Source organism: Nomascus leucogenys, chromosome 19 (genome assembly GCF_006542625.1).
Source record: "Nomascus leucogenys isolate Asia chromosome 19, Asia_NLE_v1, whole genome shotgun sequence".
Taxonomy (NCBI): domain Eukaryota; kingdom Metazoa; phylum Chordata; class Mammalia; order Primates; family Hylobatidae; genus Nomascus; species Nomascus leucogenys.
Genome location: NC_044399.1, coordinates 62,285,867 through 62,299,204, shown reverse-complemented (window position 1 = coordinate 62,299,204; position 13,338 = coordinate 62,285,867). Strand labels below are relative to the sequence as shown.

The following is a 13,338-nucleotide window of genomic DNA, read 5'->3' as shown; positions in this document are numbered from 1 at the left end:
ATCAAATAAACCAAATCTTTCCTCTATGAAACAACCAAACAACTCTCCGGCTACTTTCATCCTTTCAACATAAATTCTATTTTTTATTATTAATTTATCTTCTTTCTTTTTTGCTAATATTTGCCTGAAGCTTCTTTTCAAAATCTTTTTTGGTTTTGACTGTTGCTTGTCTTAGGTGGTGTATCTATTACAATATAGCTACAATGTCTTTTTTTTTTTTTTTTTTTGAGACAGAGTCTTTCTCTGTGCCCAGGCTGGAGTGCAGTGGTGTGATCTTGGCTCACTACAACCTCCACCTCCTAAGTTCAAGCGATTCTCTGCCTCAGCCTCCCGAGTAGCTGGGACTACAGGTGCCCACCACCACACCCAGCCAGTTTTGTATTTTTTGTAAAGATGGGGTTTGGCATGTTGGCCAGCCAGCAAGGCTGGTCTTGAACTCCTGGCCTCAAGTGATCCACCTGCCTCAGCCTCCCAAAATGTCTTAATCAAAGATAAAATTCCATATCTTATGAGTGCCTTGAACCCAGTCACGTGTAATGTGGTTGATGATATATTTAGACTTACTGTCTTAATGCATGTGTTTTATTTATTGTGCTTATGGTTGAAAACCATCTTCTTCATCTCTGGATCATCAGAGTCAACCAGAGGGCTTGGCTCAAAACAGTAGGTATTCAACAAATGCTCATTGAATAAAAATGTCCTTGATCCTCTAATTCCGATTTGATTTGAGAAACAACTTATGGCAAACAGCTCAGTTGTAATAGGGTTGGGACTAAAATTCAAGTTATTGTTGAAAGATATTTCAAGAAGTATTTAGGTTATATTATTAAATATTAGACACTTTCTGTTTATGTAGATTTAACATATAAAGATTTTAAGTTTTCTGTATATGTGAGGTCTCGTAGTAGTTTCTGCTGAAAATGACAGGGGCGCCGGGATAAGGGTGAAGACAGTATCTCAGGATTGGAGAAGGAAATCTAAGATATTGTCTCCACCAGCCATACTCCTCATGAGCATACACATGGAAGGACATTTCCCAGCCAAAGTGAATCCCTTTATTTGTTTTAGTTTCAGATTTGGGTCTCAGATTTCTTTGTAATTCCAGCTGCATCTACCAAAGTGCTAGATAATTTTTTTATTTTAAGCAAATAATATTACGGGAACATTATCTTTATTGCAAAGTGCTCCTCCAGAAGAACTGCTATGCTGGATAAAGACAAACATTTAATTAAGGTTATGTAAGAGTGAAATCAGGATGGCTCACAACCCATTAGCCGTCGTTTTTTTACTTTAGTTGACAAAGAAGTTGAAAAAATAAAAGAAGCATATGTTGTGCTTGAATGTGAAGACTACTAGACTAGAATCAAAGGCCTCTTAGATTTGGCTGTGTCATTTGGGCTCATGAAAACACCTCTGGAAATCTCTTTCAATGCAAAGGAGCTGGACTAGTTGATCTCTCAGGTTTCTTCCAACTCTAAAATATCTCCAGTCTGTGCCTTGGAAACATCTTAGGTGAAACTCTAGTAACAGTTAACCTAATTGGCACCCTTAAAACTCTGCCATGAGCTGCTTACAACTCAAAACAAGTTTATCTTACTCAGTTATTAATTATAAACCATCCAGATTTCAGAGCTGTGAGTACTGGGTGAAGCATTGAAGGTATGCTTTTGAAGCCATTACATATGGCAGTTACTGAGCTGAAAGGATTAAATGCTGCAACTTCCCCAGTTGCTCTTCCTCCATGAGAGCAGTGCCTGCCCCCAGCATTCTGTGGCACTTGGAAGACAAGACAGAGGCCAAATGCAGATTTTTACCCTGGTTGTTTCTTCTTTCCTCCCTGAAATGACATGAATTTGCAGCAGATGGTGAATGAAGAAACCACAGGAGGCACTGTCTTCTTGCCTGAATTTCAGTTGGAAGCTTGGAGATTTGGGGTTCAACAGAGATAAGGAAGTGTAAGCCTTCATCCCGTCTGGTGGTTTGCGATCACACACTGCTCTGTGCTGAGGCTAATGGCCATGATCAGAGTTGACCAAAAAAAAAAATACAGGTTGCCCAAGCAAATGGATTTCCATATCTATAGAGCATACCTTTCTTCATTGGTATTTTCTTCCATTCTTCTAAAAAATTAGTTTGGGCTCTAACAGCCATTCCCATGATCTTTACCTCTCCTTGGGGAATGCAGATAATTTGAATAGTGGTTTTAAACTATTTTTCTTGGAATGCAGAAGTTCCAATAAGCCCTTCAAAGACCTCTGAGGGCAAGGAGAGGGAAGGCAGTAGGTAAGGCTCAGGCCTTCTTTAACACAGACACATGTACATAAGTAACACATTTGCACCAACACTAGAAGGAAATTCAGTATGTTTTAAAATGACTTTAACTTCTAGTGGTGGAACTATAGACATTTTTTTACAGCCCTTCCCTAAATGTTCACATGTGTTTTATATATATGTGTGTGTCATGTATTTGTATATGTGTATATACACACATATATCTAGAAACACATACATATATGTATGCATATTTGTACATACAGGTATATATGTATGTAATGTGTACGTATCGGTACATATATGTGTTTGTATATGTATGTATTGGTACATATATATGTATGTATATATGTATATATTTTTTCCTCCAAAAGAAACAAATAAAGAATGTCTTGTTAGATTGCAAAAGTGAATTGTCTGAGTTCTGCTAAGGAAAAAGGACTTCTGCTTCTGCTGCCTGTGAAGATTGTGCTGTCAGCAGTCACGGGCCTCAGGCCCTGCACCTCGAGGCAGAGCCCTCCCCCGGCCATGGCCGGCTCTCCTAACCAAGTGTCTCTTTCCCCCAGAATGGCTGCAGTCTGTCCAGGCCACCATGATCCTGTCGATCATCTTCAGCGTTCTGTCTCTGTTCCTGTTCTTCTGCCAACTCTTCACCCTCACCAAGGGGGGCAGGTTTTACATCACTGGAATCTTCCAAATCCTTGCTGGTAAGTTGTGGATGGTAAAGTCCATGTGGAAGCGGGGCGCATCCAAGTCTGCAGAATGATTAGTTTAGTAGAATGATGTGGCCTCAGAATAACTGATGTTCAGGAGTCTTCTTAGACTGGATGCTTTCCATAAAGTGAGGGTGGGTGCTTGTATGTGTGTGTGTGTACATGTATGTGTCTTAGAACTTGGGACTTAGAACTCTCCCCTTCTCCCTGGAATGAGATGCATATGAAAGAGAACTTAGAGGATCTGGAAGGAAGGTCCCCACCCAAGCCAGTCGTATGATCAGGAATGAAACTGCAATCTGGACACATAATCAGAGGTGAATACTGAGGCTATCTGTAGAGTAAAGGTCACGCTTGAGAGCTGTTTCTGTAGATTACGTTATGCCTCCAGAAAATGGCCCCGACGTGCTAAGAACTGGCGAAGTAGTTATCAGGTATGTGTCTTCCACCAGTAGATAGTGATTAAGTCACACTGACAAATTCTCACCTTCCTTGTTTCCAGTTCCTAGATTCCACTGGGCTTTGACTGACTGTTATCATCCTCTGGTATCTTCATTTTGGCACTCCTGTGTCACATATTGTCATTTCCAAACATGGGGCCATGACAACACATGAAAACACATGAGAGGTCTCCTTAATCTCCTGCCTAAACTGTCTTCAAGTTCCCTCTTTAAATACATTGTTAATATGCATAGTGTGCAGAGTCCTAGAAACTTCTATTACACAGGGTGACATCTTCCAACTTTGTCTCTGGATTCTGCCTAGCATCTTGCTTCATTAGCTCTTATATGTCTGTCTCTTGACTTACTGTTGACTGAGCCAGCAGGGCATTGGAGAGAAGTAAGAGCCAGATGTAGTGGTGGATTCTGTGGTCCAAATTCATAGATCACAAACTTCATATGTACCAGAGTATGTCTAGGTACTGTGAGATGTTCTCAATTCTGACCCTCTGAGAGGGCAAAGGATGTAGCATCTCTTCTCTGAGTTGATTGTCAGAATGCCCATGGTACCATTTCACCATTCTGTGCTCAGGAGCAGTCATTGGAAGGTTGAAAGCAGCCGATGTGTCTTTGATGCATATAATGCCTTAAATAGGGTTGTATGGGAAGACACAGCCCAAGGTTAGATGTTGGTGACCTTGTCTAGAAGCCAGAGAGTTCCCCTTTCCTGAAAAAAGGAAGTAAATGATTAACCACTTCTCATTAAACACTCAAATACAACATTTCAATACTCATGGTTTTGAGATTTCAAAACCAGACAGTGCTTTGCTACTTACCCATGTCTTATGACACCAGGCCAAGCTCCTGGATGGTTGCCGGCTCTGTTAAATGACTAATTATGCAAGGAGATATCATTTCTAGGTATGTGAAACTGAAGAGTTATCCTTACTCAATTTTCAGTTGTAATAAAGACAACTGTAACATATTCTGGGGTTTCTTTTTTTTTCTTACTCGTTTTAGTTTGATATCAAATCAAATAATGATCATATCCATTGCATCAGTGGATACGCCCTCAAGATAATATGGATTTAGAACCAGAAGCTTCATAATGTATTTATATTGAAATGTTAGTTTCATAAGCGATGATTGGGTTTTCATGCTCATGTGTGAGATGTGCCTCCCTCAAACCTTGTTATGATTTGGCACATTACCCATCTGATGTGAAAAAAATTACATTTTATTTGTACAGGCTCGTTATTTTACTGATGAATAATTTGAGCCCATCGGGGGTAAATGAATGACCAAGGTCACCTAGCTCATGACAGGGACGATTGAGTGTTACACCGAATATAGTGAGGTACTTCTTATATTTTAAAGACAGAATGCACCAAAAAATTTAAAGAACACAAAATCCAAGGCAGAAGCTCTGCCTTTTATATTATCTTTTACTGGAACTGATTTACAATGGAAGGTAAATGCAAATTTGCACCATGTATTATTCTGAAGTTCCAAACATCTGCGATGAATACAAGCCTGTACCATAAGACCCAGTCACATTGAAAATATGGAGCGGAGAAGAGGTAAGCTGCTGTTGAACGGGCTCCTTGGGTTAGCCAGTACCTTCCTCTTCATTCGTCCTGCTGAGCTGTTTCAGCTTTAAGTCCTTTAACAATGTCTTTTTAGCAACATCATTACATCATTTTAGGCCAAAACTCAAAGACCAGAGATAAGAACCCTGAAGTCACTCAGGTAACTGCACTGTGTGTTAAAAGTATTTCAGTTCAGCCAAACACTCTTCTCCTAGGTATCGCGATTTAAGTATATTTACTAATCCACTCTTGCTTCACTATTTTCATTCTCCTCCAAAGTCAATACAAGATGTTTAGAACTGTGCTGGAAGTGCAGAATTCCAAATGTAAAAGCGCATGACTTTGTCCTGTTTATCTCCTTTACATTTAGCTGCTTATCTCTCATGAGACTGAATTTTCAGTTATCTGTTGGTCCACATTTGAATAGGAAATTATCTTGAATTTGAAATGCTGAGCTGTAATAGCAGTTGTAATTTGTAAGTCCTGAGAGTGTCCTGTCCTCCGTTGTTAATCCCAGTCAAGATCATCTGAGAGTTGGTCTCCAGGGAACCTCATATCTCTAGGATGTTGCACTGGAAATGGCTGCAGGATCTTTCCACTAATTCTGAGAACTGAAAGAGTCAGGAACTCTACTTGGAGATTTCCTGGTTCCCTTATCATGTGACAGTTCTAAGTCAATTTTGTCATGTGGTTTTCCGACTCACAGACTAGTAAGAAGTTAGTAATTAGAGAGCTAAGTAGATTAGGGTTGTTGGAGATGAGAAACCCAGGTTTTGGGAAAACCTGGGAAGTGACAATTTAACATCAAGGAAGTAGTCAGAAAAGCTAAAACTGACAAACAGAAGGGAAGAAAAGAAAGAAGGGGAAGAAAGAGAGGGAGGACAGAAGGAAGAAGAAAGTAGCTCCATACTCATGGGATGTAAAATCTACAAGCGTGCATGCCCAGCAAATGCCTCTCCAATGCACTGGAGCATTTTAAGTGGAAACCACTAGAATCTCTGTGTAGCCTCCGGAAGTGGCTGTGAGAGCTGCATTATCTCTGCATAGCTTCCTCTTGGTGGACCCAGCTGTGATCTTTATGGATGGCACACATGAGCTTTCAGGAAAAGCACATGAAAGGTGCTAGGGCTCTTGGAGCTGACTGTAGGTTTGGGAGTTGTCTCTGTCTCCCTGCTCTAGATAACAGCTCTGGGTGTCATGTGGGGTCTCCATGGTTTGCCAAATTATCTCTTCCTCACTTAGCCACAAGGCTCACAGTTAGGAACTATCTCTTCTTGATTGCATTAGGTTGGCTGCTTCCTGAATGCATATCAAAAGGCTACTTCCTTTAGTTCAGTGCTTTCAACCTGAGCTGTGCATCAGAATCATCTGAGGTCCTTTTTTTAAAAAAAAAAAAAAAAAAAATGACAGTGGACTGGACGCAGTGGCCCACGCCTGTAATCCCAGCACTTTGGGAGGCTGAAGTGGGCAGATTGCTTGAGGTCAGGAGTTCAAGACAAGCCCGGCCAACATGGTGAAACCCTGTCTCTACTAAAAATAAAAAAAAAAAGGTAGCCAGGCGTGGTGGTGCATGCCTGTAGTTCCAGTTACTTGGGAAACTGAGGCAGAGGAGAATCACTTGAACCTAGGAGGTGGAGGTTGCAGTGAGCCAAGATCGTGCCACTGCACCCTAAGCTGGGGGTGACAGAGTGAGACTGTCCCCCCCGGAAAAAAGAAAAAGACAGGCCTCATCCCTGGAGACTCTCATTTAATAGTTGTGGGATGGATCCACTGCCTAGGTGACTCTGATGTGCATTTAGGGTTGGGAACCACTGACATAGGCATTAAACTGTCCCTAATCCCACTGTAAGGTTTTCTAGGATATTTCCCCGGAAATAACTAAACCGCCTTCTTAGAGAAGGAACATCCTGATCCTGTGTCTGGACTTTGGAGTCATTCTTATTTTCAGAACCTATAGCCATCTATTCCTAGACAGTACTTATCCATGCCTTAGCTCTGTTGGGTTGGGTTGCGCTAGACTGGAAAACATCAAGAAATTAATCTAGACACAGACCTAAAAGGAAGATTTGCATGTTTTGATTTATTTTACTGCTTACACCCAGCATCAAGCTCCATGTGGGGCACATAGAGGAGCCTGAATAAAACTATTGGTTGGATGATTAGATAATTGTGTTTCCTCAGCAGAATCAAACTCAAGTCAAATGTATAGTTACTGGGATTAAGAACAGAAAGAGTAGAGGGAACTCCTGAGTGAGTTTCACTTTCTCTATCTTTTTGTTATTGTTGTTCATTTGTTTTGTTAATAGAAAGATCAATGTAGCTATAGAGCATTTAAAATAAAAGGATTTGGGCCAGGTGTGGTGGTGAATGCCTATAATCCCAACACTTTGGAAGACTGAGGTGAGAGGATTGCTTGAAGGCCGGAGTTCGAGACCAGCCTGGGCAACAAAGCAAGATGCCATCTCTACAAAAAATTATTTAAAAATTAGCCAGGTGCCTTGGAGCACGCCTGTGGTCCCAGCTATTCAGGAGTCTGAGGCAGAAGGATTGCTTGAAGCTGGGAGGTCAAGACTACAGTGAACTATGATCAGGCCCCTGCGCTTGCTCCCGCCTGGGTGACAGAGACTCTGCCTCTCTAGGAAAAAAAAAAAAAAGAATTTTGTGGGCGGGATTAATAAAAGTTCAGTGCCATCCTGTTCAGAGTGATTCAAAGATGGCTTATGTCAAATACCACATTTAGAAATTTTTGTTAGGGATGAATGATTATGGATGTCTCACTGGCCATGCCCAGATCAGAGTCAGTGCTATGGGTGGCTTTCTAGGGAGGAATGGTCACTTGGATACTGAAAATGAAAAAGGAGTGGGCTTCAATCACAGAAACACAGAGAAGGTTCTTGCTTTCAGAGAAACAGGCCTCACAGCCCCTTCCTGCCCTACCTTGTTGCCCTGAGGATGAAGGGGGAGGGGGACAAAGGCACCCACTCATCAACCCAACATCGTAGCTGCACCTTCCAGTGACCACCCTGGTGGTCTCACTGACATCCCTTTCCAGCCAGCTTCTCTCTGGCTTCTGCCCCAGGCTCTCAAATGAAAGCGCTTTTGCTGAGGTCACCAAAGTACACTTTGAAGTCTTTAATTTGTTGGATCACTCTGCTCCTTTCAATACTGGTAACTACTCACTCCTTGAAGCTTTATTCCTCTGGCTTCTGAGACATCGCCATGTTCCCACTTGCCTCAGTGAACACACCAGGTGACCATGCTGGCCTCTCCTCTCTCCCTCACCCCACAGCCCGCCTTCTACTGAGTCCTGCATTTGGGTAGCATCCTCCGTAGGCATTACACCCATTTCTTTTGTCTTGACTCACTAACCCCAGTGCAGCTATGCAAAGGCCTCCTCATGCACCTTCCAGCTACCTGCCTTGTCCCTGCCCCTGAATCCATTTTCTGCACCGTGGCCAGAGTGATCATTCTAAAACGTGCATCTGATCATGTTTCTCCTCTGCTGAAGTTTCCTCAGTGGCTTCTCATCACAACTTCCTTAACATGCTTAACATGTCATGTAAAGCCCTCTCTTTCCTGACCCTTAGTGAGCTAATCAGCCTATTATATGAGAGTCTGTGTGGCTTCTCCAGTTCTCCAGGTTGGACTCAGCACCCGTCTATGCTCTTGGGGCATCTGGTGCATTTCCTTCTCTCTCTTGAAATTCTATCGGACTATATCGAAATTATACGCAAATGTCTGTCTTCTAGACACACAATCCTTAAGGTAGGAGCCATGTCTCACTTATCTTGGTCCATCTAGAACAGCAGCTAGAACAGGGCCCCATGCAATAGGCACTCATTAAATGTTCACTGAACCAAAGGGAATGGAGATCATAAGGATATACTGGGAATTCCCTCAACTGCTTCCTTTGACCTTGGCCCCTTAGGTGCTTCCTTCCAGAGGCTCTGGGCTCTAATCACTCTCATGGGGTTGCAGTCACTGTTAAAGGAGCTTAAGACTTTCTCTTCAAAAGGGCTTAAGGCAGAACTTGCAGGAAGTTGTTGCAGACTTACCCATCCTGAGACAGGGAGAAACTCTTGTAAGTTGAATGCCTAGCACATTTGTGTTGTCTGGACAGGGTCAGTGTCCTTCTGCTTAAAGATGACCTATGCTCCCAGACTCAGGCCCCTCCCAGTGAGTCCGGGTCATTGCCAAAGAGCAGAACATCTGCCTGTGCCTCAGGGCCTCACTTACCCTTGCCACAGGGACCTGGTGATACATCTCCACCTACTGGTTGCTGAGAAAGTGAGTCGCAGTCCACTTGTTAGGAGTATTTGGCTTTTGGAGATGACTACTGGATAACATTAACTGTCTTGGGTTGCAGACAGAGGGAACCCAGCCAAAGAATCATCCTTTTCTCTATTTCAGTGTACATCTATTGCTTTACATGCAGACAATCTTGTAATAATATATTCCCTAAAACATCAGTCTCCTGACAACAATCATATAAAATGCGTATCCTCTCTTTGGCTTTGTAGGTATCTAAGTTTACTGCTTATCACAGTTAAGCTTAGAGCCATTCACTTCTGAGATTCTACTAAGATGAAAGTCATACACATTAAGCTGTGTAGTCACTGCACTTCTCTATACTGCCTCTTTCTGTCCCTCTTGTTCAAGGATGGAATCTGATATTTCCTCTTAGCCAGTGAAATCAGGGAGTAGCTGGTCCACTCAGCTCCTGAGGCATTTCTCATGCCAGATCTGGTTAGACAGCCCATTTGGGAGCCCTGTCTGCATGATGATAAGCATTGCCTTGCCCTGCTAGCACTCCATTAACACCTTGCTTTCTGCCAAGGTCATGTTTCCTTTTTTATAGCCCTGCCGTCATTAGATAAGTCAGACAGAGCCCAAGAGACAACTTCAGTATTAATTAAAGACAAGAGTTAGCACTTTGGAGAGGCAAGCCATGGAACAATGGGGCAAGATAATTAAGGATCCTGGACCTCAAGGCAAATAAAGTGTGTCCCCAGCAGATCAAAACTGCTGTTTTCTGCAATCAACAATTAACCAGCGATGATTTCGCTCCTGACATGGCCATCTTTGCTGTCTTAACTTCCTGTAGGTGGCAGGTCCTGGATGCTGTCCCATTTTGGTTCCAAGACTATTGTGTGGCTCTCTTGACAGGGGCCAGTCAAGCGGGAGTTTTCTCCTCTGAGTTGCAGGAGGACAGGCTTAACAGGGTGGTTCATGTGGCGTATTCCCACTTCTGCACTGTCTTCAAACAAAGTTGCAGTGTCCAGTAAAACAGCAGGCCAAATAGCAGTGAGGTTAGATGTAGGTGGCCGGGGGGGCGGGTGCATTGGGAGCTCTGGAACCGCATGAATCCCACACGGCATACTGGATTTATAATAGAGTCACTCAGAGCTTCTCAAAGACCCTGTTTTCAGGGAGGAAACAGACCAGGCTTTGTGCAGCTCCAGGCTGGGGTGCTGACATCACTGGACCCCTCCTTGTGGGGGGATGCTGACTGTCATGTGAGCTGGGGCCATCAGTTTGAGCGTGGCTGTTCCACAAGGTGGAGGCCTGCCTTCTCTTTCCGACACCGAAGGGCTGCATTGGTGGGCCAGGGAGGGTGGCCTGACCCACCTGCGTATCCAATGCCCTTTAGCCTTCTTTGGGCTTCAGATGCAACCTTGGGGCACCCAGGGAAATGGAGCTTGCCTTTGATCATCGTCCCCCTCCGCAGCGTGGCTTCCCACTCATACTGTCTGCTGCATCCTCATTTCCTCCTCACTTTCTTTTTTCCCCTCCACACATTTCTTTGTCTGCTTGGCAGTGCCCATGGGCATAGCTTGCTTCACCTGGTATGTGTCAACTCTGCTAGGGGGACCATAGGCCCCTGTGGTCTGCGTGGAGCTTAATCCTTTTATCATGGCATGACTCCAATAATGGTAAAATGTCAGTTCACTTCCATTGGCTTCAGGTAATGCCACCACTCATTTGTAGAGTGGCACATAGATTTCCAAGGGCTTCCATACCCAGCCACCCTTGAAGTGAGACAGGTAGGTTTTTCTTGCAGCCTGAATGCCTGCTGGCCATGTAGTGTGGCCTGGGGATTGGTGACAGTTAAAGAAAGAGAAATAGGGCAGAAAATGTAAAGAAAACCCTCAGATATTAAGGCCTAGATGGCCAAGATTGGAAGGAGAGAGCAAGTCGTTTTCCTTGTTCTCGTATTTTTTGAGCTACCTCCTTTCAATTCTGGACCTGGAAGCAGATTTCCTTCCAGAGGTAGAAATGTTCTTCCTACCCAGCATTTGTCAGCATCCGGGGTGGCAGAGAGGGGGCTGCTCCGCCACGGACTCTCCCTCACCCAGCTTGTCCCTCTCCTCCCCCAGGTCTGTGTGTGATGAGTGCTGCAGCCATCTACACGGTGAGGCACCCGGAGTGGCATCTCAACTCAGATTACTCCTACGGCTTCGCCTACATCCTGGCCTGGGTGGCCTTCCCCCTGGCCCTTCTCAGCGGTGTCATCTACGTGATCTTGCGGAAACGCGAATGAGGTGCCCAGACGGTCTGTCTGAGGCTCTGAGCGTACATAGGGAAGGGAGGAAGGGAAACCAGAAAGCAGAAAAAAAAAAGAGCTAGCCCAAAATCCCAAACTCAAACCAAACCAAACAGAAAGCAGTGGAGGTGGGGGTTGCTGTTGATTGAAGATGTATATAATATCTCCGGTTTATAAAGCCTATTTATAACACTTTTTACATATATGTACATAGTATTGTTTGCTTTTTATGTTGACCATCAGCCTCGTGTTGAGCCTTAAAGAAGTAGCTAAGGAACTTTACATCCTAACAGTATAATCCAGCTCAGTATTTTTGTTTTGTTTTTTGTTTGTTTGTTTTGTTTTACCCAGAAATAAGATAACTCCATCTTGCCCCTTCCCTCTCATCTGAAAGAAGATACCTCCCTCCCAGTCCACCTCATTTAGAAAACCAAAGTGTGGGTAGAAACCCCAAATGTCCAAAAGCCCTTTTCTGGTGGGTGACCCAGTGCATCCAACAGAAATAGCCGCTGCCTGAACCTCTGTGTGAAGCTTTACGCGCACACGGACAAAATGCCCAAACTGGAGCCCTCGCAAAAACATGGCTTGTGGCTTTGGCATACTTGCCCTTACAGGTGGAGTATCTCGGTCACACATCTAAATGAGAAATCAGTGACAACAAATCTTTGAAATGGTGCTATGGATTTACCATTCCTTATTATCACTAATCATCTAAACGACTCACTGGAAATCCAATTAACAATTTTACAACATAAGATAGAATGGAGACCTGAATAATTCTGTGTAATATAAATGGTTTATAACAGCTTTTGTACCTAGCTAGGCTGCTATTATTACTATGATGAATAAATCATAAAGCCTTCATCACTCCCACATTTTTCTTACGGTCGGAGCATCAGAACAAGTGTCTAGACTCCTTGGGACCGTGAGTTCCTAGAGCTTGGCTGGGTCTAGGCTGTTCTGTGCCTCCAAGGACTGTCTGGCGATGACTTGTATTGGCCACCAACTGTAGATGTATATATGGTGCCCTTCTGATGCTAAGACTCCAGACCTTTTGTTTTTGCTTTGCATTTTCTGATTTTATACCAACTGTGTGGACTAAGATGCATTAAAATAAACATCAGAGTAACTCACTGGTCTCTCTGGAGTTTTTGTGGGAACTTGGGTGTGGGTACAGGGTGCCTGTTGGAGGAGGATGAAGCGCTTCAGTGGAAAGCAAAGTTGAGCTGGAGATTTGGGTTACAGGATGGTGCTAAGGCACCAAAATCATAGCTGTTTTACAAGCTACAGGGAGCACATGATGCCTTCATGATGTCTGTGCAAACGTTTGCTAATTGGAGACAGTTGGGAATTATAGCTGAAATGGAAGCTGTAAATGGACTGGAAGGCACTTGAGTATTCATTTAGTTCAACCCTCTCTGGTGCTCTGTTGTCTGATGACCCACATGGAAAACATGGAGGCATGTCATGAGCTGCCCTGATATACTGGGAATGTTGGTAGAAGCATCTCAGATCCCTAACCTTGAGGTATGATATGGTGAAAGGTCTGAATGATGGTGACTTGAGGCCACACTTGCAGATAAAACATTGGTTGGCACCAACTAAGCTCCTAATGCTATCCTGAAGGAGAGAAAAGGCCACCATTGTCACCCAGCTCAGGGTTTCTGAGTTGTGTCTCATGCGTCCATATTTTTACGCATCGACCTTTTGTTGTGTGTCTGTAAAATAACAAGCAAATGATGTGCTTGATAGTCCTTAATATTTATTGTGCAACTATTTTG

General features: G+C 43.5%; 1 protein-coding gene and 1 pseudogene across 2 annotated transcripts in view; both read left to right on the top strand.

Moving 5' to 3' along the window:
- The window catches only part of PMP22 (peripheral myelin protein 22), a 35,488-nt gene extending 22,798 nt beyond the window's left edge, over nucleotides 1-12,690 (top strand). The window contains exons 4-5 of one of the 2 annotated variants that reach the window (XM_003262605.4): nucleotides 2,838-2,978; nucleotides 11,391-12,690. In XM_003262605.4, coding sequence (XP_003262653.1) covers nucleotides 2,838-2,978; nucleotides 11,391-11,554 — 305 coding nt within the window. In that variant the 3' untranslated portion in view covers nucleotides 11,555-12,690. Of the gene's footprint in view, nucleotides 1-2,837; nucleotides 2,979-7,197; nucleotides 7,264-11,390 lie in introns of those variants that run through there. The other variant, XM_030799905.1, reaches the window with a different exon arrangement.
- LOC115831653 lies at nucleotides 4,549-4,645 on the top strand (annotated as a pseudogene).
- Nucleotides 12,691-13,338: the final 648 nt, after the last annotated feature.